This window comes from Rattus norvegicus, chromosome 15 (genome assembly GCF_021556685.1).
Source record: "Rattus norvegicus strain SHRSP/BbbUtx chromosome 15, alternate assembly SHRSP_T2T, whole genome shotgun sequence".
Taxonomy (NCBI): Eukaryota; Metazoa; Chordata; class Mammalia; order Rodentia; family Muridae; genus Rattus; species Rattus norvegicus.
The window spans coordinates 78,404,476-78,429,770 of NC_141548.1; the positions used below are offsets into that span (position 1 = coordinate 78,404,476).

A 25,295-nucleotide genomic window follows, 5' to 3' on the forward strand; every position below is an offset into this window, starting at 1 on the left:
CTGCAACATTATTTATTCTTTAAAATGCCTGATTTGAATCTCAGGCTAGGTTAGAACTCATAAGTGTTATAATTTTTTAACGTAAGCCCTCAACATTATTTATTCTTTAAAATGCCTGCTGTGAATCTCAGGCTAGATTAGAACGCAAAAACTTGAGTAAATCTCAAGTTGGCTTCACAATCATCGCAAATATTCTCCCTTACCTATCTAAGTACTGCTGTTACAAACATCTACAAGTGTATTTACAGTTAGATAATACTTAACAATATTATCATTTTGGGACGGTCACAAAGTGCTTGAAAGCAGATAAGATAGCTTCTCCCAACAAAGAAATGAATTCATTTTTTGATGTCAGAGCTGAGGTCTTTTCATATATATATATATATATATATATATATATATATATATATATATATATATGAAACATAGCATGCTGTTCTCGCCTGCCACTCAACAGAACTGTACTTTAAAAGAGTCAAACAAATAAATGAGCAGGAAACAAAAATTAGGTAGATAAATTTCAAAGATACTTTGTTACCCTGTCTTTCCTAGACTTTTGATTAAAGGTATCTCCTGAATGCCACAAAGACATGTCCCCCTCTTTCTAAGCCAGGTTTGAAAATATCTAATAACATGTACACAGTACTAATAATTGTATAAAAAGAAATTTATTGCATCTGTTTTTATCTTTTTTTTTTCTTTTTTTCGGAGCTGGGGACCGAACCCAGGGCCTAGCGCTTGCTAGGCAAACGCTCTACCACTGAGCTAAATCCCCAATCCCTATCTTTATTAACTTGAGTTTTCTTATTTGCATTTCGATTATTATTCCCCTTCCCGGGAATCCCCCAACCCCTCCCCCTCCCCTTCTATATGGGCTTCCCCTCCCCTATTGCATATGTTTTTAAAAGAGGGGTCCTAAGTACATTCTCATAAAAGCTGTATACACACACACACACACACACACACACACACACACACATATATATATATGTATATATATATATATGCCTAAGAAAATTTAAACACATATTTCCAACAGAACAACAAAAGCTATTAAAGTATGGCAAAAAAATACCATAACAAAATTCTATCTTTTCTATGTTATACTCATAAAGATGGCTCCAGCATCAAGATAGAAAGAAGGGGCAAAATAATAGGAACAGAGAAATACAAGGGAAAGAGAAGTGTTGACTAATATCATTCCTGAGTTAAAATAATGAAACTATACTATTTGCAAAACAACTTTGTTATAAACATAATATTTAAAGTATTTTGATAGTATGACCATTTGGTAAAGCAATATTATCAGTTTTTATACTAGTGTGGTCCTCCATTTTGGAGGCTTTCCATGGAGATCTCTGGTCCAGCTAGGTGCATGGGTTCAGGTGTACGGGAGAGAACTCAGGAAGGGAGGGGCAATGGCTTTCTGCCATCTCCACTTCTGGTGTTGCTCTGCCTTCATTTTCAGTGGGCAGATCCAGCAGGGGCCTGACTAGCCAGTGAGGGGTTCAGGAGAGCTTCCACTGGCAATTTAAGGAGAGTAGAACACTTCCCTCAGTGGTGGTGTTACAGCTCTTATGACAGAAGCTCTCAGACGATGTAACGATTCTTGCACACCTTTAAGCCTTCTGAACACTATTCTTAAATACTGTGTTTGGATGAGTCAGAGTCTGACATCAGGTACTTTCTTGCTGTTCTCAGACACACCAGAAAAGGGCGTCAGATCCCATCACAGATGGTTGTGAGCCACCATGTGGTTGCTGAGAATTGAACTCAGGACCTCTGGAAGAGCAGTCAGTGCTCTTAACCGCTGAGCCATCTCTCCGGCCCCATCAGGTACTTCCTAATGGTTTGGCCTGAGATCTTGGGAAGACCTCATCTACTTATTTGGGGATGTGGTCCTGCTTCTATGTGACTGATCTGTCTTCAGCCTATGTGGTTTGTGGTCACAGCCTCATCTGTGGAGGAGGGGCTTGGGGTGTTGCCCTACATGACTGATCTGTCTCAAACCTCTCTACAGGGGGTTGTGGGGGCTGCAGCTACGTGAGAGGGGTCTAATCTCCTGGGAGACTGGGAATGCTCCTGCCATCCATTTTAGGGTCCCTGGGGATTTGAACTAACTCGATTAGGAATCAGGGTGCCTTTCACAGACTGCCACCCAACACACCAGGAAAGCTAATTTTATCCCAAGTCATCACTGGATTTTGATCAAGTATAAAATGCTGGGCATGATAATTCCTTCTAGTGAGCAGGTCTTGGATTCAATTGGAAAGTGGTTAGTAACCCCATAAAATGTGTGTCATTACTGCAGGACTAGGCACTCTTCATAGAATGTCAGTAAGTGAAGGCTGGCATTGTGCATGACCATGAGTGTCTTTTTTTTTTTTTTTTTTATTAACTTGAGTATTTCTTATATACATTTCGAGTGTTATTCCCTTTCCCAGTTTCCGGGCAAACATCCCCCTCCCCCCTCCCCTTTCTTAAAGTTGTTCCCCTCCCCACCCTCCCCCCATTGTCCCCCTCCCCCCAACAATCTAGTTCACTGGGGGTTCAGTCTTAGCAGGACCCAGGGCTTCCCCTTCCACTGGTGCTCTTACTAGGATATTCATTGCTACCTATGGGGTCAGAGTCCAAGGTCAGTCCATGTATAGTCTTTAGGTAGTGGCTTAGTCCCTGGAAGCTCTGGTTGCTTGGCATTGTTGTACTTTTGGGGTCTCGAGCCCCTTCAAGCTCTTCCAGTTCTTTCTCTGATTCCTTCAACGGGGGACCTATTCTCAGTTCAGTGGTTTGCTGCTGGCATTTGCCTCTGTATTTGCTGTATTCTGGCTGTGTCTCTCAGGAGCGATCTACATCCGGCTCCTGTCGGTCTGCACTTCTTCTCTTCATCCATCTTGTCCAATTGGGTGGCTGTATATGTATGGGCCACCTGTGGGGCAGGCTCTGAATGGGTGTTCCTTCAGTCTCTGTTTTAATCTTTGCCTCTCCCTTCCCAGCCAAGGGTATTCTTTTTCCTCATTTAAAGAAGGAGTGAAGCATTCACATTTTGATCATCCGTCTTGAGTTTCGTTTGTTCTAGGGATCTAGGGTAATTCAAGCATTTGGGCTAATAGCCACTTATCAATGAGTGCATACCATGTATGTCTTTCTGTGATTGGGTTAGCTCACTCAGGATGATATTTTCCAGTTCCAACCATTTGCCTACGGATTTCATAAACTCGTTGTTTTTGATAGCTGAGTAATAATATTCCATTGTGTAGATGTACCACATTTTCTGTATCCATTCCTCTGTTGAAGGGCATCTGGGTTGTTTCCATTTTCTGGCTATTATAAATAAGGCTGCGATGAACATAGTGGAGCACGTGTCTCTTTTATATGTTGAGGCATCTTTTGGGTATATGCCCAAGAGAGGTATAGCTGGATCCTCAGGCAGTTCAATGTCCAATTTTCTGAGGAACCTCCAGACTGATTTCCAGAATGGTTTTACCAGTCTGCAATCCCACCAACAATGGAGGAGTGTTCCTCTTTCTCCACATCCTCGCCAGCATCTGCTGTCACCTGAGTTTTTGATCTTAGCCATTCTCACTGGAGTGAGGTGAAATCTCAGGGTTGTTTTGATTTGCATTTCCCTTATGACTAAAGATGTTGAACATTTCTTTAGGTGTTTCTCAGCCATTCGGCATTCCTCAGCTGTGAATTCTTTGTTTAGCTCTGAACCCCATTTTCTTTTTTATTATTAATCATTCCATTTGTTTACTTCTCAAATGGTATCGATCTTCCCAGTTACCCCACCACAATCCCCCATCCCATCTGCCCTCCCCCTCCCCCTCCCCTTTGCCTTTATGAAGTTGATCATCCAGCTACCCACCCACTAAGTAGTTATCTGTTATCCCCACCCTGGCATACACTGGGGCATCAAACCTCCCCAGGCCCAAGGGCCTCCCTCCCACTGATGTCAGGCAAGGCCACCCTCTGCTCCATAAGTGGCTGGAGCCATGGGTCCCTCCATGTGTACTCTCTGGTTGGTGGTCTAGTCCCTGGGAGCTCTGGGTATGTGCTTAACACCATCATTGGCTAAAGCCTGTGGTATTTGTATGATATCATCTTGAAATATAACTGATATACATCTATAAAGTGTAGTGTTATACAATTCTGACTACAATAATATAATAAAAGCACTATTTACGTTCTGTGCAGAAAATAGTTTTCAGAAGCACTATTATACATCTTGATTTATTAATCACTTACATAAGAAATCACCAATATAAGACTATGCTTTCCAATGTGCAAACCTACTTTGACGCTAATGAGCATTGTGAATTTATCCAAGAATCATGGTAATATTTTGTGTTCTGCATTAATTAAGCTATGCAGACACACTGAATGTCTATAACTTAAAATAGCCGAGTATTTAAATATTTTTGCATTGTAAATGCATTCTAGACTGAATTATTAATGCTCCTGTGAATAAATAACATTTAAATATATTATAGAGGAAATTCAGATAGAATTCTTTGAAGAAATATTATTTCTTTAGCAGAGTTTACCTAAAGTTTGCAAGGCAAAAAAATGTTTGCAGCTACATCATAGAACAATCCCTCCAATTTTCTACGATTTTACTACATGAGATTTACCAGATCCTGTGAGATTATTAATTGATTATCTCAATGTTTAAAAAAGATTACATCATTGAGGTTCTGAGCATTTCAGTCAAAAACATGTAAATTTTTTAATTTCAGTATATTAGAGAATGTTCAATTGAAAACATTTTGATTACTATTCCCTTCTCTACCATATATATATAAATATATATATCATATATGTGATATATATGTATATGTATGTATGTATATATATTCATACACATATATTTTTGTAAGTAGAAGTGTGTATATGCATATATTATAGGTATCCATAAAGGCACAGTCTTTTTCAAGAAAACGTCACAATTTTCAACATTATCTCTTTACATTATCAAATAAATCTCATAAACTTGAATATACTTCCTTTACTATAAACTATTGTTTGCCAGTATATTTTACTTTAGTAAACATGTCATGTATATTTAGAGAAAAGGTTTTAAATGCAATAACATATTTCTTTCACACATACTGTCCTATCTCCAAATATAATTATTAAATATATTACAGTCAGTGCTATGTACGAAGCCTCTGTCTCCCCTAAGATACTATGCTCTTAATTCACTGTGGCTGTGTATCAAACTTATCACTGAACTATTATTAAACATGGTTATTTTGCCTGCAGATAGGTCTTTAAAGTGAATGAATAATCTCTCACCATGCTTTATCTCAGCCATGCCAGTCATAGTGCCAGAGTCTCAACACTGTGGACATGTACTATGTGTACATATGATATCATGGTTATTGCCACTGAGATTTGGGAGTTAAAATATAATTACTTATCACAACTATCAAACCATTATTTTAATATTCCTTATGTTCACTCTTGTGTAGATGAAGATTCATGAGTATGAAATTAGATTTCCCAGGATTTGTTCCTTAAAATTCAATAGTTGTATGTAATCTAAAATATAAGCAAACGATATGTACCACTGTTATTAGACAAAGCCTGAAGACAAGGTAGGTAGGAACCCAGTCACTTTACCCCTGGATTTTCTGGTTCAGATTTCCCCAGAATTAAAAGACCAGTTACATTTCCTTCATACACTAGTGTTACAGAAAGTATATATTCAGTGTTTCTTCCAAATGATGTTACAAAACAAAGAACCTCATGATCCGTCTTTGAGCGTTTGAAGTAGTATAATGACTAAGACAGAGGCAAGTGGACAGAGGAGCCATTTCTAAAATGAATTTCAAACTTTTCCGTCTCACAGATGGCACATCTCTGTATCAGCCATCATTTTGAAAACGCTTCAGCAGAAACGTGCGGGGTGTTTAAGTATTTTACAGAAATGTTTTTGAGGGTTTAAGCTAATGGGAAACAAGAAGCGAGATGGGAAAATGAAATGGACAAACTGTTCATATGCTAGAGAAGATGATGAAGAGGAATGAAGGCAGAATGAAGGAGGGAGCGTGGGTGGAAGATCCATGGGAAGGTGAGGGATCAATGATGAGTGTGGCTTCTGGCATTACATTTACTCTTCTTGAAGCGTACCGTGCCTTCTTGGTGGCCTTGGGGCTTACCTTTCCACATAGTCCAGGAGCCTGGAACAGTGATTTGAAGCAGGAGCATCGTGGCCGCCCACTGCATAAAGGAAACCATCACAGGTGGCCACGCCAACACCTCCTCTCCTCTTACACATCGGGGCACACATACTCCACTTATTTGTATGAGGATCATAGTATTCCATCGAACTCAAACAAGAACTTCCATCTCGGCCCCCAACTGAATACAACCTGGAATCACAATTAGAAAATTATTGAATATTACCATTGTTAAAATTGTATTTAAAAAATTTAGAGTGTGGGCCATAAATAGAAACATATTACTTCAAAGCTAGATCTTGATGAACCATATACATGGAATTCTTGTTAGTGTAACATGCGGTATTCTATGTGAAGCTGTGTACAAGTCAAGTTTTAATCCTAGATTCTATGAACATATATTTAGATTGTTTATAAGATAAATGATTAAAGAGAAATGTTATCTTTCTTTGAATAAATAACGAGGAATATATTTAAAAGATATTTTAAAATGTTGACCATGTCATAGGAAAGATGACTGTAGTCAGATGACTGTGATTATTTTATTTGGAATCAAAAATCATACACAGATACTGCGTTGCACTGTCTCAGTTTAGAAGACTGAACAATAGAATACTCTGATACAGGTCGTCATAGCAATGACCTTTCTTATTGTGTATGCTGTAGTTTAAACACTCTTCACAGTAAATTCTTGATACTGGCTTGAATGAGTAATTCTAAAACTTACACTCATTTTTCTGCAATTGTTTTGTTGACAGGACTATAATAGGAACCGTCAAAAATAACTTCGGTGTCACAACTGAGATTAAATGATTGAAAAATACATTCTCTAAACCTTTAAACATCCTCATTCTTCATGAAAATTTTAGTGTGTGTGTGTGTATTATGCATGTCTATGTATATTATATAAGCAATATTAAAAAAAACAATTCTTTAATTATTCTGATACATGATAGAAGGACAGACCAGACACAGAGAGATGTGTTCACAGAAGCCTCTGTGTGGTACAACTCAGAATCAGGGTCATTAAAGATTCGGCATGTATGTGGATTATATTTGCATTTTAAAGTAATCATCAAAAAGTGTCTCACCAACAAAATGACATTTTCACAAGAAGAAAGATCACAACGGCGATTGAACAAGAGGCTGTGAACTTATGAAACAGGGAGGTTCTGAGGCCGACTTAATACAGAATAGAGCTTTAGGAGCAGCGGAGTTCAGAATAGCAGAGCAGAAAATTGAGGCTGCTCTAACCTTTGGAGTTAATCAGGGTGAATAGTAGCTTCAGGGCAAGTAGCTGTTACTTCTGATGGAAGACTTGCAGACAATTCCCATAGTACAAACATCAAGTAAAGAAAGGTATGATTTATTTATCTCAATATTCTGTTGTCAGATTGATCCTTAACTATGAATAGTATCTTTAACCTCCTTGTACACTTAATTCTCTGTTCTCCAGCTTCAAAATAAATGTATAGAAAAAAATGCACTACATTGTAAAGTACAGTTTGGAGGCGTCAGGTTTTCAACTTCATGCTCCAGCGTTCTTTAATAATTCTACAATATGGTGCTTAAGCTGATCTGAAATCATGGCTACATCTTTAAAAAGCCACTTCTGTTTCTCACGTAGCATGACAGGATATATATTTCTGGTGTCCTGAGTGTTCTCACTGTGACTGTCATGCTGCCTTGCTTGATTACTCAGAAGCAGTCTGCTGACTCTGTCATATAAAATGATGAAATTAAGCAGTAAGGACATTATAAGTGACAACCATTGAACAATTTAGCTTGCAAAATCAACCAAGTAAAATAATCATTCAGAATTTTTTATCATCCTTAACACTCCATGAAATCTGAACTCATTTGCTTCCATTTCATTTAAGTTGAACATCTAACTCAAATGACGCGTTGCTATACTCCTGAAATAATGCTAAAATGCAGCTGTACTTTGTAGAAATGCTGCATAGCTACCTACATGTAAGGTGTGGAGCACAAGCAGTGTCCCTAGTTAATACACAGAGAATACACTTTTCCTAATGTTTCAAACGAGATCATAAGTTTAAGTTTCTTTACTTATTCATATGCTTGAATAAACTCAGTACATTCACCAGATATCTAAACTTTGTTTTTGCAATGTTCATAGATTATAATATAAAAACATTGTTAAATATTGTGTCGGGTTTATTTTAGTTTTAGTTTTTGAAAATAATAAATGGCATATGTAAGAACCTACCATATTCTATAATCTACAAAGGAAGAAAATGGCACTGTGCATAGTACTAAACAATGAGACCTCACTGATCATGAGACGTCTACAGGGATGACAGGGTTAGAACAGTGCATTAGATTAAAACTCCCAGAGAATAAGATTGCATTAGTACACACACACACACACACACACACACACACACACACACACACACAGAGTGAGAGACAGAGACTGAGACAGAGGGACAGAGAGACAGACATAGAGACAGAGGGACACACAGAGACAAACAGAGAGATACAGAGACAGAATAAAAGCACGGGGTGATGAACTCCTGGGGAGGAAAAAGGGGAAGCAACATCATCTGGAATGTAAATAAGTAAAATAATTTTAAAAAAGAAAATAGCTGTTACCAATCATGCAAAAATGTCTAAAATCCAAAGAAGAAAGACTTTCCAACTTCATTTAAGAGTCCATCAATCAAACCAGACACACAAACAGACAAACAAACAAACAAACAAACAAACAAACAAACAAGAGTCCATCTATAACTGTAATCCAAAAGCCAGCAAAGACACCACGGGTTTGATAAATTAGAGGCTCTATCTCTAAGGATATATATTTCAATGTTCAGAAAACAGTAGCGAACTGAATTCAGCATCACATTAAATGGCCAGAGTAGTCTATATAAAACCATCAATCACTGTTATGCATATACAGCATTTACATTTTCAGGGATAAAAGTCACTATGTACATACACAAATAAAAGCATTGGAGAAGATTCATAAGTCTTTCGCTCTGAAACTTTTCCAATAATTAGGTTATAAAGTAAAATGATTAAATTATTATAGCATATATTAATTCAAATATGAAAAGTGAAAAATATGTGTAGAAGAAATGAGTGATTTATAAATATTTTACATTTTGTTGCAGAGCATAGGAAAATGTTACATAAAATTAAACAGCATTTTGAGTATTTTGAGTAACTACTGAGTATATTTACACACTTTTGAGTTATAGTATATTATTTTAAAGATTTATTACGTCCTGTTCTGCCTGCAAATATGCTTGGTTGCCGCAAGAGGGCGCCAGATCTCATTATGGGTGGTTGTGCGCCACCATGTGCTTGCTGGGAATTGCACTCTGGACCTCTGGAAGTCAGTGCTCTCAACCTCTGAGCCATTTCTTCAGCCTGAGTTATAGCATATTTTTTAAAAAAAAAATCTACATGGAAATATGTATCTGAAAAGTTCAGATTATGTAATTAACTTCTTTGGTATAGTTATTTATGCTTTAAATCTAGTAACATATGGTATACACATTAAAGAAATGTTTTTAATATCTGAATGAAACCTTATTTATAGACATTTATGTAAATACTTAGTAAGATATGCTATTTATCAGCTTATAATTTATTTGCATAATTCCATGCTTTTAAATGGAATGTTATATTTTGTATTATACTGTTTTGTTATTTATATTATACTATTTATTACATATTATTTTATTAAACAGAATAAAAGACAAATAGTATGATTTAACAACATAAAATTAACTCCAAATATTAGAAAAAATTATAGCAGGGAATAGAATACACTTAACACAAAAGACTTCTGAAAAGAAGCCCGTTGTATTTGGAGTCATTCAAAGAGTAAAAATATCTGTATTTATTATTCCATTAATGCTTTGTGAAAACTGTAATTTGTGTTTTCACATCAGAAAATTTAAATAAGCATCTTGTGATCATACCTAGTTAATTAAATTTACCTATCATATCCTTATTTCTAAACAAACATTAAATGACCAAGAACTAAGATGTAAAAGTAAACAAGAAATTTTATTACATTTAGCCCTAAAACTGTAATAACCAAAGTATAGAAATCACACATTTTGAGCTGACAGAATCACACTATCCTGTGCACAGGCTCTCATGAATGATTAACAGTGTGCATCTACTCAGAAGCCCTTTACAATCTAGTGAATCGCAGGGTAGGCTCTCTGCTTTCTTTCCCTAGGAGAAAAAAAAATAGATGTTGGGACTCTGAGGAGTAAAGAGATTCTAATGCTGAGGTAAGTGGGTCAACAACACAGGAAGCGACAATGGACAGTCTCACAGCACGAAAGGAAACCTGAAGATTTCCTGTCAGCATTGAAAGCCGAGTAAAATCTGTAGGATGAAGAATCGCACGGGCAGCATTACACAGGAAGAAAGCATTATGTGCAGATGTAGGTGATGAAGCCAAACAGCAGGTGATGTAGACGATGGGGCAGAGACTTGGGAGAGATGGCACGGAGTGATGGAACTGGTAGGACACGGAAAAGACAGATGAACTGTGAAAGAGTTTTGTAGGTGACGATCTGGAGCTGAGATGACATTCTGCACCCACAAGAAAAGACCTCCAGAATAACAAACTTAGGAATCATCCTGTTAGAGTTGGCGTAAGACACAGACATATACTTAATTTTAGTAAAGTTCTATGCTTTGCTGAGAATAGCAAGAATATGAATCTTCCCCATTATATTATATTGCCTCTATGTTTAATTAGCATAAAGATGATTTTACATAATATTTTAGAAGCAAGTCTCTATGCCTTCCTATCTAGTTAATGCGTTCCTATTATAGAAAGTGCTGCTGATTTTATACTCTATCATACATGCTATAGCAACTCTGGGCCATAAGTCCTGTGTTGTCAGGATATAGGTTTGAATGTTTAGAGTTGTATTTTTATATTGAAATAGGTTCATTTATTTAATCTTCAGTTTTAAGGTACAGTTTTGGTCTCATGTTATGTCCATAAAACTGAAATTGATTTCAAAGTAATCCTGATCTAGCCCTTCTGTGTATTGGCATTACAGCCTTACAACAAAAAGCCACGTTCTGATTTCTACTCTTAGATACATCAGTTCTTGTGGGGTGATGTCTTTATGCAGGAAGGCAGGTACAGGATAGAACAAGGCCTGTCATTGGTCAAGAAGGAAGGAGAGGTGGGAAAAAAAGCTTTAGAAAGGGAAGAAGGAGCAGGAGAAAGAGAAAGGGAGCTGGGAGAACATGGCGGCAGATGTTAAGGTTCTTCTCTGCTCATAGATACAAGTTGTTATGAATATGTTTAAGGGATGGGTGTGTACAGGACTGTGTGCTGTCTAGATGGACACATTATATCTGATAAATTGGATCAGAGGTTATTGTGTGATGTGTTCTTTCATGTGGTTACTTTATTTCTAGAGAAGGTGAGTTGACAGGATGCATCAAGCCCACCACAGAATTGGGATGTGTGAGCCTGGCGTGGTAACAACCAGCCAGGGGAACTGGGAGGGAAAGCAAAGCAGTGTGGCAAGGTGTAATGCTAGAACAGTTTTCTGACTACCCGGGTTAGAGAGTATCATGGCGGCCACCATGGAGCTGCTGAGATAAATTAGCCCTAGTTCTCCTATGGCTACCAAGCCAGAGATAGATTGCCTCAGTGTGCACAGGAACCGTTTGAGCTGTATTATTATTATTATTATTATTATTATTATTATTTAGTTTTTTCCATCTTTATTAACTTGGGTATTGCTTATTTACATTTCGATTGTTATTCCCTTTCCCGGTTTCCGGGCCAACATCCCCCTAACCCTTCCCTCTCCCCTTCTCTATGGGTGTTCCCATCCCCATCCTTCCCCCATTACTGCCCTCCCCCCAACAATCACGCCGGTTGTGGTGGTACACGCCCGGTAGGATTTGCTGAAGGAGGCAGAGGCAGGAGGATCATGAGTTTGAGGCCAGCCTGGGCTACATATTTAGTTATATTTAATTGACCGCAACAACTTCTCTGCTGAAATAGTGATATTTAAGCCTTTTCTGACAGGTTATAGGAGCTTACAGAAACCAATATCCAGGGTTTTTACAGACAAACACTGTTAGTTAAAAGAAGATATACTGTTAAGTTTCTTGTTCAGAGTCATTCATTTCCTAATGATGAAGGGAAAAGACTGAGGTAAGAACTCATAAGTTCTGAGCTTGCTTCATGCCTGAGAGGTCCTGATATTAGAACAAGTTAATCTTATGAAGGGAGCTTCAAGTGACCTTTTAAAACTTGTTCTTGAAGGAAATCTATACTTGAAGGAAAAAAAAAAGATGTGCTATCTGCCCCAGTGAAATTTTCTTACATGATTCTTGCTTTACTATGAAAATATGAGAGGTATATAAAGCATCGTTACTTCACTGAAAAAGCATCTACTCATACTTAATCTCCACAGAGTATTGGCTTCTGCTCTAAGTTAGCTGGGTGGAAGGAAGAGCAGAACGAAAGAAGGTGGAGTCTAAACTGGCGTTAGAATTATTGTGTGTTGTGTAACACATGACTGTCTTGCATTTACAAGATTGTAAGCACATGAAAATCATAACTTGTAGGATTCTGAAAGACACTCATTATTTCAGGTGTTCTTATCCATGACTAATTATCTGGGTCTTTGTCGTCATAGGAAAGCAAGTAATTGGCTCACCCATGCATGGTGACACAATCTTTACAATAGGGAACCCTGATACTAAAGAGCACAAAGATAAGAAAATGAGTACATTGTGGTGAGGGAAGGACTTGCAGTTTCCTACCAATTTATACCGTTCCTGATCTCCAGTGTCCAAGAAAGTCATGCATGTCTGTGCTATATGCCCACCCCCCTTTTTTTAACCTCATGTAGAGGGCTATTTCTACCTTCCCTTAACATAAAATCCAGTGATTTACCACCAGGAATTCACTAAGTCCACATTTTTTTGTCATTGAAATGTAACTGGGGGTGGGGATGAGGTTGAGGACATCCTCATGGAGACTGGGAGTAGGGGAGGAAGTGAGGGATGAGGAACAGTTGGAGGGTTGACTAGGAGGGGGATCGAATCTGTTCTGTAGAAAAGAAAAAATTAGGAATGTAACTTTCTTAGTAATCTGTATCCTATATGCAGTTCTTTACCATTTGTTCTAGTTAAAATAAATGTATAAAAATACATAGTTGAGTGAAATGCCGTAAATGTATCTTTCTTTCTATAACAGAGTTGATAAGTGCCATTTAAATGAATGAAACAAAGACACTCTGATGTTATATAATAATAAATATATGCTAATTTAAATATTAATAGAAATGAGTGTTCTTAGAGGGAAGAAAAGACATACATTTTACATAGTTCAGCTTCTTTGAGACCTCAACTTTTTATCATGTAGGTATGTCCTTAACTGTGGTAATGCATCACTAAGAAAAATGAACTGTGCACTGATATATAATTTATATGTTCTGTATTTTCAAAGTTTTTTGTCAAGTAACATGCCAGCCTTGCATTACAAATATAAGAACTTAGAAGAGTTAACAAATGGCTCACCCAATTGTCATTAAGCATAGCATACACCTGAAAGAGATTATGTATATACAGAGGGCCACTTGTCACTAAGCACAGCATACCACCTGAAAGAATTTATGTAACTGGGGGAAAGAATGTTCCTACATGAAGAGGACTATCATGACCAAGCATTCACCTCCATTGTGTTGTTTTCCCAAGATCTATTCCCCTGTAAAAGAACTTGTAATAAATAAACTCTAAAGTCGCTCTTTAGTAAAAAATATATATATATATATATATTTATAGTAAAAATTTCAAAGTTTTGCCAAGTAGATATTGTGTGTGTATGTGTGTGTGTATACATATCTATACATAGACATACATAAATGCACATGTGCACACACACACACACACAAATCATATTTTCTTCCTTTAACACAACATTCACATTGCCTGTCCTGTAAGTTATAATTATTAGAGTGACAACTTGTCTGGTGAAGACTCTAAGACAGATTTAGTAATAGTTTCATACTTTGTTTCTTAATAAATGGAAAATCTTTAATCTGATCCCAAGACAATCTGTAGACAGCAGGGCGGAATGTTCTTGCTTCTGCTCAGTGAACCTCTTCAGATGTGCTGCTTATTTCTGGATTTCACTAAGCTTCCAGGCAGGTGGATGACTGTTTTCATTCCTGCCTACTTAGAAATCTTGGCACCAGATATAAAGCCAGCCTTAGACTTGCTGTGCCCATAACAACATGACTGAAATACAAGGCTGCACACTGCAGCCTGACAGAGCTCACATAACTATTTATTATACTGTGCTAATTTATAACCTTGTAGTTTAAATACACAAAAGAGCTTAGATATATTCACCAAATTTTGAAACATCAGAAGAACTGAATGTCAAATTTTGTACATGGATACTTCAAGCCTAACTCACTGACACTACCTTATCAGCCCTTCTAGAGGAATAGTATCAAGTTATGTATAAAAACAGATTTGTTAGAAAGACAATTAGCTATCACAGCAACAGAAAGACTAAGGTAAGTATTAAATATTTTTATACATGCAGACACAAAATTTCATTTTTATTTTAGTTTATATTTCTTTTCCTACAAAGCTTATAAATAAAAATTAAATCAATTACCATATTAGATCAATACAAATATTATATTGTATAGACATGGATAATGTATTTTCCACCTTAGTTCTGTACATTTAATATATGAACAACCATTTAGCATGTAAATATTCAAAAACACAAACCAATGTGAATAAACATCACCACACACTTAGAATCAAACATCACCACACACTTAGAGCATTCTTGTATTTAATATAATTATACTGCTGTAGTCATTGGAAAATATTTCAATTTAAACATCTCACATCTTATTTAAATGAGAAGCAAAATATTTTCTTACATGTTAAATCTTAAGGACGATATTGTGGTGTGTATTTGAAAATATGTGATTCATATTTATTTTATACATTCACAAATTTCAAAGACAAAACCATCAAAAAGAACCAATAAAGGGAAATATTAAAATGATACATATAAAAATACTTCCAAACTAAATATAATACCTAACATAATATTTTAATGTGTTCCTACATGTGTGTCTCTCTCTCTATATGTGTTTATCCATCTGAAAATTACTTTATATACATAAAACTATCTGAATGTCATTATGAAAATGATACTTATAAAAATACTTCTTCCAAACTAAAATATAGTATGTAATATAATATTTTAGTGTAATTTCTATATGCGTATCTATCTGAAAAATCACTGTATACACAAACTATCTGAATGTCATTAAGAATATGAATTTGGTGTAATGTAAACCTGCCTATAATAACTTAAACATCATCAAAATGTAAGCCTGGAATACAAACAGTAGTACAAGTCTACAAACAGTAGTACAGTAGTTTCAAGTGTAGTACCCCTCACAAAATTGTGCTCAGCTTTTCAGCAACAGCCTGAAATAGTTTCCACAATTTTCATCCCCAGATACACCACTTTAAGTAACTAATGTCAAAAATATCTTCATAAGAACACTGGAAAGGAGGTGAGATAGTTCACCCCAGTAGAACAATAAAATAAAATTAAATTAAAAAAGGTGGTGGTTATAAAGGACAGGCTTATATTTTTCTGTGCCATTACTCATTATAAATGCAGATATTATTGCATGCAGAATGATATTTCAATGAGTAATTAAGACGCTATGCTGGAGGCTTTATCTCAGGTCAAGTCCAGGTCTGCACAAAAATTTTGGAGAAAGACATAGCCTACAACATCCCAGTCCCACTATGTATGTATGGCATAAGTCTGTGGCATTGATTCCCTGTCAGGTTAGATCATAATGTTCTTGACCAGCAAGGTATCTGCAATTTTCCATGTTCCCATATCACTAGGTAAATCACAGAGATAATCAAACGTAGAGGGTGGAATGTTGGTAGAGTCATGAGATATTTTGAGAGCAGCAGTAGTCAGTATGCATAAATACAATGATATTTAAAATAATTACTTCATTAAAAACTCACCAAATTCTATCTGCAGATAAGATATTTTTATATAAGCAATTATTTCAACAACTTTTGTGTAAAAAGTAGCTTATTGAATGGGTGTGGAGAGAGTGGACATCCTTCTTCTTCCTGCTTTTAGTGGATATGTTTTGTCTTTCTCTCCAGTGGCTGTGGGCTTGCTATTTTGACATATGTTTCCTCTATTTCTACTCTCTGCCAGACTTTTATCATCAAGGATATTGTCAAATACATTTTCTGCACCTAATTGGATGATAATGTGGATTTCGTCTGTCAGTTTTTTCATGTGATGGATTACATTTATTGAGTTTTATGTCTTGAACCTTCCCTGTTTCTCTATGTTGAAGCCAAATTGATAAAGATAAAATAGCTTGTTTTGTGGTTTCTTGAATTCTGTTTCCAGGTTTTACTGAGAGTATTTCCTTCCATACTCATTGAACATGAAGAAATTGAGCTGGTACCCAAGTGCACAATTGACCTTACTGCATTGCTGGTGTGGGAAGATAGTTTTCAGGCTCTCAGAGGAGAAAGGTAATCAACGATGTCACTTAGCCACAAAAACTGTGACTTTCAAAAGCTACCTGCCTGCCAATTTACTGGTTCAATACTAGTGCAAATGAATATGGGACTAGCAAACAACATTTGACTGGACTCTATACGATGAGGTCACACTCAGCATTGTTATGTGGTCAAGAGTATAGGACGAAATACCTCATGGAGAAAATTATTATTATTATTATTATTATTATTATTATTATTATTATTGTTGTTGTTGTTAAAATTATTATTGCACTATTATTCTACTAAAGGAAGAAAAATCAAAAGATACATAACCCCCAGTACTATACCCATGAATACATCATGAAATCTCTTTTTTCAGTAAGTAGAAATTAACACGGAGAACTACAACTGGATAGTGTGCAGAGAACTGAGTGGTTTCAGAATACTCAGTCCTGAATGGGATAACATAGTTTGGGCATTTATACAAAAGAAAGCAAAGAGATTATAAGAGCCAAAGGTTGTAGGTGACTCTTAGAAAGCAGTGTCTTCCACAACAATATGGCAGAAACACACATGAAGCCACAGAAACTGACAGCATTCACAAGACCTGAGGTTCAAACCCATGAAAATCTCAGCAGTTAAAAGAGGACGTGAATGCAAAGGCTCACTTCTAATCAAGAAGCTACATACAACTGATATGGGGGAGGAAACAGAAAATCAGATTTTTTCAAAAGGTATGACATTGAGTATATAAAAATTATCCTATGCCAACACAAAATGAATTCCATGTTTTTTGTTTTATTTCTGTGAAATACTTTTGTTGTTTTGGAATTTCTTATCTTACTAGTTACTTGTTTCATGTTTGTTTTTACTTTGGTTTTCACTGTGTGTGTGTGTGTGTGTGTGTGTGTGTGTGTGTGTGTGTGTGACAGAGAGAGAGAGAGAGAGAGAGAGAGAGAGAGAGAGAGAGAGAGAGAGAGGAAATTGGGGAGAAAGAGGACCAATATAATACATAGCAAGGTAGGAAAGTTCTGAGATGAGTTAGAAGACTGGGAAAACATAAACAAAATATAGTGTATGAAATTTTTGTATAAAATACTGCCAATTTTGAGAATTTCTAATTTAAGCATGATAGGAGGCACCTGAAAAGTAGAAGAACCAGTACAGTCATATAGAAAAATCACATGACCCTTAAATCTTAATTTTTGAAGGCTACTTAAATATTTTACTCAAAGTATAGAAATAATACCATAACATATATATTTAATAATTCTTAGACTAGGGATTATACAGAATATTTTCTATGGTATACATATATGCCATTGTTTAAAGATTCTTCTTAAATATTGCCATAGATTTTTTTCTTAACCCATAAGAACATCGCAGGAATATCTACTCACTTGCCATTCAGCGCTGCCACTCCCACAGTGCTCCGCGCAATGGACATACTGGCTACATATGTCCACTGCTGGCTCTGTGGATCCCACCTCTCCACTGTGTTCAGATAGCTCCAACCATCATGGCCTCCCACTGCATAAATAGGCCCTTCGAGGACAGTTACTCCTAAAACAAATAGAGAAAACATAAAAGAATGGGCATGGAGTTAACAATATCTCATTGTACAGTGAAAAGAATGCTATGAAGTGCATACCGTGTCCTTATGTTAAAAATATAACTGTAAAACATTACTTTTGCATTTTAGGGATGTTCTTTCTTACTTTTTATATTGGAAATAAGTTTTTTATGCTACATATTCTGACGATGATTTCCCTGCTCCCAGTTCTTCTAGATCCTCCCCACTTCCCCAACCACTACACTACAGCCTCTCTGTCTCTGTCTCTGTCTCTGTCTCTGTCTATGTCTCTGTCTCTGTCTCTGTCTCTCTCTCTCTCTCTCTCTCTCTCTCTCCTTCTCTTCTCTTCTCTTCTCTTCTCTTCTCTTCTCTTCTCTTTTTATCTGTCTTGAAAACAAACAATTGGACAAACAAACTAGAGGTTTTATAGCCTAGTAAAGGGAAAGAACAAGAAACACAAAACCAAGATCTGTAAAACAAACACTACTGTTAATAAAGTCAAACTTATACCCACAGACACACATACAGAGACTGTGAAACCTCAGAACAGTCGACCTGAAATAGAATTTCTCAGTGAAATCTTTGCCATCAGAGATTAGAGAACCATGGGGATGATGCAGAATAAGTGTAAGAACTAGAGGGATTAGAGGAAAGCAAATATCAAGGCCATTCAAACCAATGTGACGCATACACAGTGAACTGACAGAGGCTTAGGACACATGGATAAGACATGCAGCAATGCGTGCCCTCTCTCTGTACACATTTGTTTCCTGTTCAGTGTTTTATGGGATTCCTGAGTGTGCAAACCAGTGGGTCTCTGTTACTTGTGCCTTCCATTGGGTTCTTTTTCTCCAGTTGGTGACAGTTTTTGTTTTATCTCATTGTATTATATTTTTGTTTAATAAAAAGAAGAACATGTAGCTCATCAATGTTCAAAAACTCCTTAACTGTCAGAAAAGAAAGCACATTTCCTTAGAATCTTTAAAAAATCAAGTTTCATAGCAGTAAATTATGGATTTTTCCAGATTTAAACTACTCCATTAATAAATTGTCACGAAGTTTAGTGCTTTATGTATGTGTACTTTGAGCATTAGAGAAATTAAAATCTAGTAAGAAGGATTAATATCAGTCACTGAGTTCCAGACCAGTCTAAGTTACGCAGTGGGACTCTGTTTTAACTAGAGAGAGGAGAGAGAGAGAGAGAGAGAGAGAGAGAGAGAGAGAGAGAGAGAGAGGGAGGGAGAGAGACTGAGAAACATAGACACAGATTACAATAATTAAATGTAGTATGAATTATCTATTAACTGAATGGCTGCGTTAAAGTGAAAATAACATGTAAATTAACATGTTGCTTTTTTCTTTTTTTTTTTTTTTTTGGTTCTTTTTTTTTTTTTTTCCGGAGCTGGGGACCGAACCCAGGGCCTTGCGCTTCCTAGGCAAGCGCTCTACCACTGAGCTAAATCCCCAACCCCATGTTGCTTTTTTCTTAAGGTATGTGCTGATATTTGATATCTGATATTTATACTAGCGGCTTTATCTTTTCTATTTAGGACTGATTTCAGTATTTGAGGCTTTAATATGAGGTTTCTATATGGAACTTGGGATCTTATTTTATATTTCTGTAGAGAATGTGATTCAAATTTTGAAGAGAATTGCCTCAAAACTGTAGACCCTTTATGGTAATACAGCAATTTCTATAATATTATTCCAATCACTGAATATAGAGTTTCGTCTTTTGTTGCCTCTGAGTTTTTCAGTGTCTTAAAATTTTCATTGTAAAAATCTTTCAAGGCTTTGATTAGGTTTTTGACAACAACTCAGAGAATAAGTAGGTTAATAAAATAATACAAATTCATTAGAAATATTTAAACATCCATTAATATCTTTTATATAAAAATCAAACTGCTGCCAAGAACACTGAAGCCTCATAATTCTCATTTGACTTATGAAATTACAACTAAGGGACATAACTGTGAAGGAACATTTAATGATGTACATATATTAGAATATAATTTTATTTAAAATTTGAAATAGCTTATAAATAATTAGGATTGAGATAGAATATAATAAATTATATAAAATAGTAAACATAACTATAACTTTAAATTAGATAGGCCATTAACTCTTTCAACACAGCTATTCATTTATTTCCTCTTAAAATATTAAGCTGTTCATTTCTGTCATCTTGATATATGTTTACATTTTAGGAAATTTCTATTGTATTAGGACCTTGCTAATTCTTAAAGGCCCTTAATATTTGCTGTGTCTCAGACATCCCCTTCCTCATTCCTTTTCCCTTCCCCTTCTCCATTGGATCCTTTCCTAGTGGAGGCCTCCGTCAAATCACTCTGTCTCGGAGCTCAGAGAACCCATCAGAAGAGGATGCAGAAATACTGTCTTTGTTCACATACTGTAGCCTCCAGTTAGTGTTTTCATCTGACCCCTGAGCATGTGAATGAGAGAGAGTGTGTGTCTGCTCTGTATCTGTTTCGTGTACCTTTCTTTGGGCCATGTTCCTTCTCTTTATTTATTTTTGTCTGACCCCAATGTGTTAGTCTTTGTTTTAGATTATTATATTTTGTCTTATATTTTCCCTTAGGATTCTCTTTGTCTTCTAAATAGAGGCAGAAAGATGTATCTGAATGGGAAGTGGGAAGGTAGGTGGGGAGGACCTGGGGGAAGTACAGGAAGGGGAACAGTAATCAGAATCAATGCAAGAAAAGCTAATCTATTTCAATAAAAGGACCAATCCCCCTAAATTAAAAATGTATCATGGCTGTATTTAAAAATATATACAAGGCACAATACTTATACATAATGAGGAATTCAAGATAAAGATATCTTGAGAGGGTGTAGGGAGCACAAGACTAATTGGCAGCAGTGAGTGACAAGGATGTAAATAGGGTACTCATTTATGAAAACTTCAGAAATAAAAACAAAATTAAGAATATTTATTAGCCATATGTTTGTAGGAGCTAATATATAACCTACACTGGAAAGAAGAATGTGGGCAAAAGAGGAAAATGTGAGACATTGCATATATTATAGTTGGGCACTTGTATTACAATGATGTTGCAAGAATAGGGTAAAATGATGTAGATGATTGGAACATGGAATGCTAGTTTGTACTGCTGCTGCCTGATCTTTAGTCTCAGTTTATTTTTTACCACCTGTCTTATATTGGGAGTATAATAGAATTCATTGTCATGGCTAATCCTCACGATTAAATTTTATATGACTTACAGCATTTGGATGGAGGTCACATAAAATATATAAAAACACATGGCAAATAATAAGCAATAAAAATATTTATAAACAGTCCATGTAGTGTGTATTAGGAATGCCAAAACAGGGTTTCAGTAGAGTGACAAATTAAATGACAAATATATCTACATCCTTAAAACTTGACTCCTTAATGCAATCTCTCTTCCTAAAATTAAATCATTGATGGTATGTCTTTAAATAATAATGTTTGCAAAACCCATAATTACTAGAAAATATTTATACTTTGTGCATGCATATTCTAATATGTGATATTCCTTTAGCTGTCACTCTATTTAAGACTCTGATTGCCTTACAATATGTTTATTTATTGCAGCTGTCCTGATTCCTATGCAAAAGGTCTAGTAAATTGAGAAAGTAAATGAATCGGAATATATTCAAAATCAAGATAATACATTTCAATTCTTCCTTGTATTTTACAGAAATATCTTTATAAATATAGGAAATTATATATTCAATACTAACTGTTAAAAATACTAAACATCTAATTGAAAAGAAATACATATAATCATTGATTTCAACTGGACTATAATGTAAAATGATGCTTAAAAGTTTCCTTAACTTAATAAAATCATGAATGTTTTAAAAATAGTTGTTGTTGATCACCTATAAAAAGAACAACAATACATTACTATACTATAATATAATTTTTTCTTCCTTCAATTGAGAATATTGGCCTTATCGGGGTTGCACAAACCTATGAAAACCAGCTAGTGTCCATCTGGGTTAGAGATGTTTTAATATGTTTGGTGCAGAATTTGGTCTGCACAAAGAGCTGGTTTAAGTTTCCACAGGTGATTGTTAAGTCAGTGAAGACTAAGAATGTCTATGACTGTGGAAAATAACATCGATGGGAAGATTCCCGTGTTCTAATATCCTTCTGGGAATGTTTTTCTCTTTGTGTTCTTTGGGTTTTATATATTGATGCACAGGGTGAAAGTTGTCACAATAAGTACAGAGAACAGTTAATGCTGAACTTTATCCAAAGATAACTTTAACTTCTCAAATTAGTTCCTATTCATGCACAAAAGGAGTGTATAATATTATGTTCATATTCTCAGACAGGATATAGGGCACAGGGAAAGGAAGGGGATTGTTGAAGCACACAAATGCTCCCTGTTTCCATAAGAAAGGAAAAGTGTCTGCCCAAGTTGAAAAGTTGACACTTATTCAAGATTGGAGGAAAATGTATGTTCATTTGGAGATTAATGATTTGGGGGAGAAAAACTATGTAAAGTCTTACATCAGGAATTAACAGACGATCTCCAAAGGACAATAAAAGTGTCAGCTTTTTTTTTGACTTTTTTCTTGTTTTAAAAAATTTTTATTAGATATATTTCTTTACATACATTTCAAATGTTATTCCCCTTCCCGATTTCTATCCCTTCCCCTCTCTTCCCCCTCCCCCATATGGTTATTTCCTCCATACATCCCCCTTATTGCCCTCCTCCATATTCCCCTGCACTGGGGGACCATCCTTGGCAGGACCAAGGGCTTCCCCTTCCACTGGTGCCCCAACAAGGCTATTCTCTGCTACATATGTAGTTGGAGCCCTGGGTCAGTCCATGTATAGTCTTTCGGTAGTGGTTTAGTCCCTGGAAGCTCTGGTTGGTTGGCATTGTTTTTTTATGGGGTTGCAAGATCCTTCAACTTTTTCAATCCTTCCTCTAATTCTCCCCAAGGGGGTCCTATTCTCAGTTTGGTGGTTTGCTGCTAACATTGACCTCTATATTAGACATGCTCTGGATGTGTCTCTCAGGAGAGATCTATATCCGGTCCCTTTCAGCATGCATTTTTTAGCTTCATCAGTCTTACCTAGTTTTGGTGACTGTATATATATATATATACATACAGATGGGCCACATGTGGGTCAGGCTCTGAATGGCTGTTCCTTCAATCGATGCTCTAAACTTTGCTTCCATATCCCCTCCTATGGATATTTTTCCCCTTTTAAGGAGTGGGAGCATCTGCATTTTGGTCATCCTTCTTCTTGAACTTCCTATGGTCTGTGGATTGCATCTTGGGTATTTCGAGTTTTTTGGCTAATGTTCACTTATCTATTTTTAACTGGAGAGTTAATTGACTGGGAATATGAAGCCCAGTGATAGTGCAGGGGGAAAGGGCACACAAAGTGGAACCTTAGGTTCCAATAGGATGTACTTTTAACCAACTAGAAGAATAGGGGTTGAGCTTTAAGTGTTTTATTTGGGACATTACATGACATCACTTTGTTCTGAAAACATGTTTTTATGCTTGTGATTGAGAAATAATATACGATGTGGCCATGCTAAAAATAAGTATGAGAGATGATTTTTTCTTGTGAAAGAACAAAGAAAAGTGAAGAACTCACTAAACGTATTTAGGATGTATTTACACATTCATTCTGTCACCTTAAATTATTCTTCCAATCATAGTGATATGACTTTGGAAACATTGTTCAGAATGATATGCCTCTATTTTGTTATCTTCACAGTGTAGTAAAGAGCTAGCCCACACTTCATGTGAAGAATTGAATCAAGTAATATTTACAAAACATTTAAAAATGTGTCCATACATTCTTAATATATTTTAAGTATGTTGAAGATTATGGTACAATGTAATAGTATATATAATACTATTATAATTATATAATTACGTTTATATAAATATATTTACACTATCATAATATAATTTACCAAGAACTAAAGTTTTCTGATTAAATTTCACACTGAATTATAGAAATTGAGTAAGTAACAGTGAGATACTGGTTTGTAAGTTTAATGCCCCCAATGTAGTTTATTACTCTTAAGAGATCTGTATTTGTTTAAGTGTTACATAAAATAATTGAAGAAATTGCATAGTGAATAAGAGTACTTTATGTTCTTTCAGGAGCCCCTGGTTACTTTACCAGCACTCCACAGTGGCTCAGTGCTATCTGTGACTACATTTAGCAAAGGATCCAATACCTTCCTCTGGCTTGCACGAACACCAGGCATTTAATTGACACACAGAAATAAAGTCAAGAAAACACCCATGCCAATAAAATTAAAATTATCTCAAACTGGACTTACATATGCATTTTCCAATATTTTTGTTAAATTAATATTTTTGTTCTATTATGAAAATATCAAGGATGATTAATGTGATGTGTTTAGATATCCTTTAAAATAGCACGGCAGCATACATGTCTAGAAGGGCCAACAGTAACAGACTCTGATGTTCTAGTGTTCTGAATACCAAGTAGAATGATAAATCTGAGGGTTCTAGTCATTATAACTGACAATCGCCAAAATGGTATCTTGGAAAATGAGGAAAGGGATTTTGAGTTTATATACCTCTAAAACTTTGATGAGAAGACATGCAGGGCACAAAAATTAAAGAGTAGGGAAAGTCAGTACCACAAAGTAGAAATCATACGAGTAAATAAATATTTCCGTTTTTCCTGGCTGCTATGAAAATCTAAAAATAACGTCCAGTGTGAACTTATCCACACTTTATATTCTGCCAGTATATTTACATCATGATGATGTACCTAGAAACAGTGACAGGAGCCATTGTTTCAAGACATGGAAAAACTTGAGCTGCAGCTTTTGCCCTGTGACTTGCAATGGCCAAAAGACTCTCATTTGCATGCTGTGATGTGCCTCTCTCTTACACCTTCCCCTTAGTTTACCATTATAGAAATTTGGTTTAATGCATCTCCCTATCTGTTCCCACTC

General features: G+C 35.9%; 1 protein-coding gene across 1 annotated transcript in view; it reads right to left on the minus strand.

Moving 5' to 3' along the window:
* Klhl1 (kelch-like family member 1) overlaps nt 1-25,295 on the minus strand; it is a 429,891-nt gene that overhangs the window by 17,440 nt on the left and 387,156 nt on the right. The window contains 2 exon segments of the mRNA NM_001394673.2: nt 6,162-6,374; nt 18,143-18,305. Of these exon segments, the coding sequence (NP_001381602.1) occupies nt 6,162-6,374; nt 18,143-18,305 (376 nt within the window).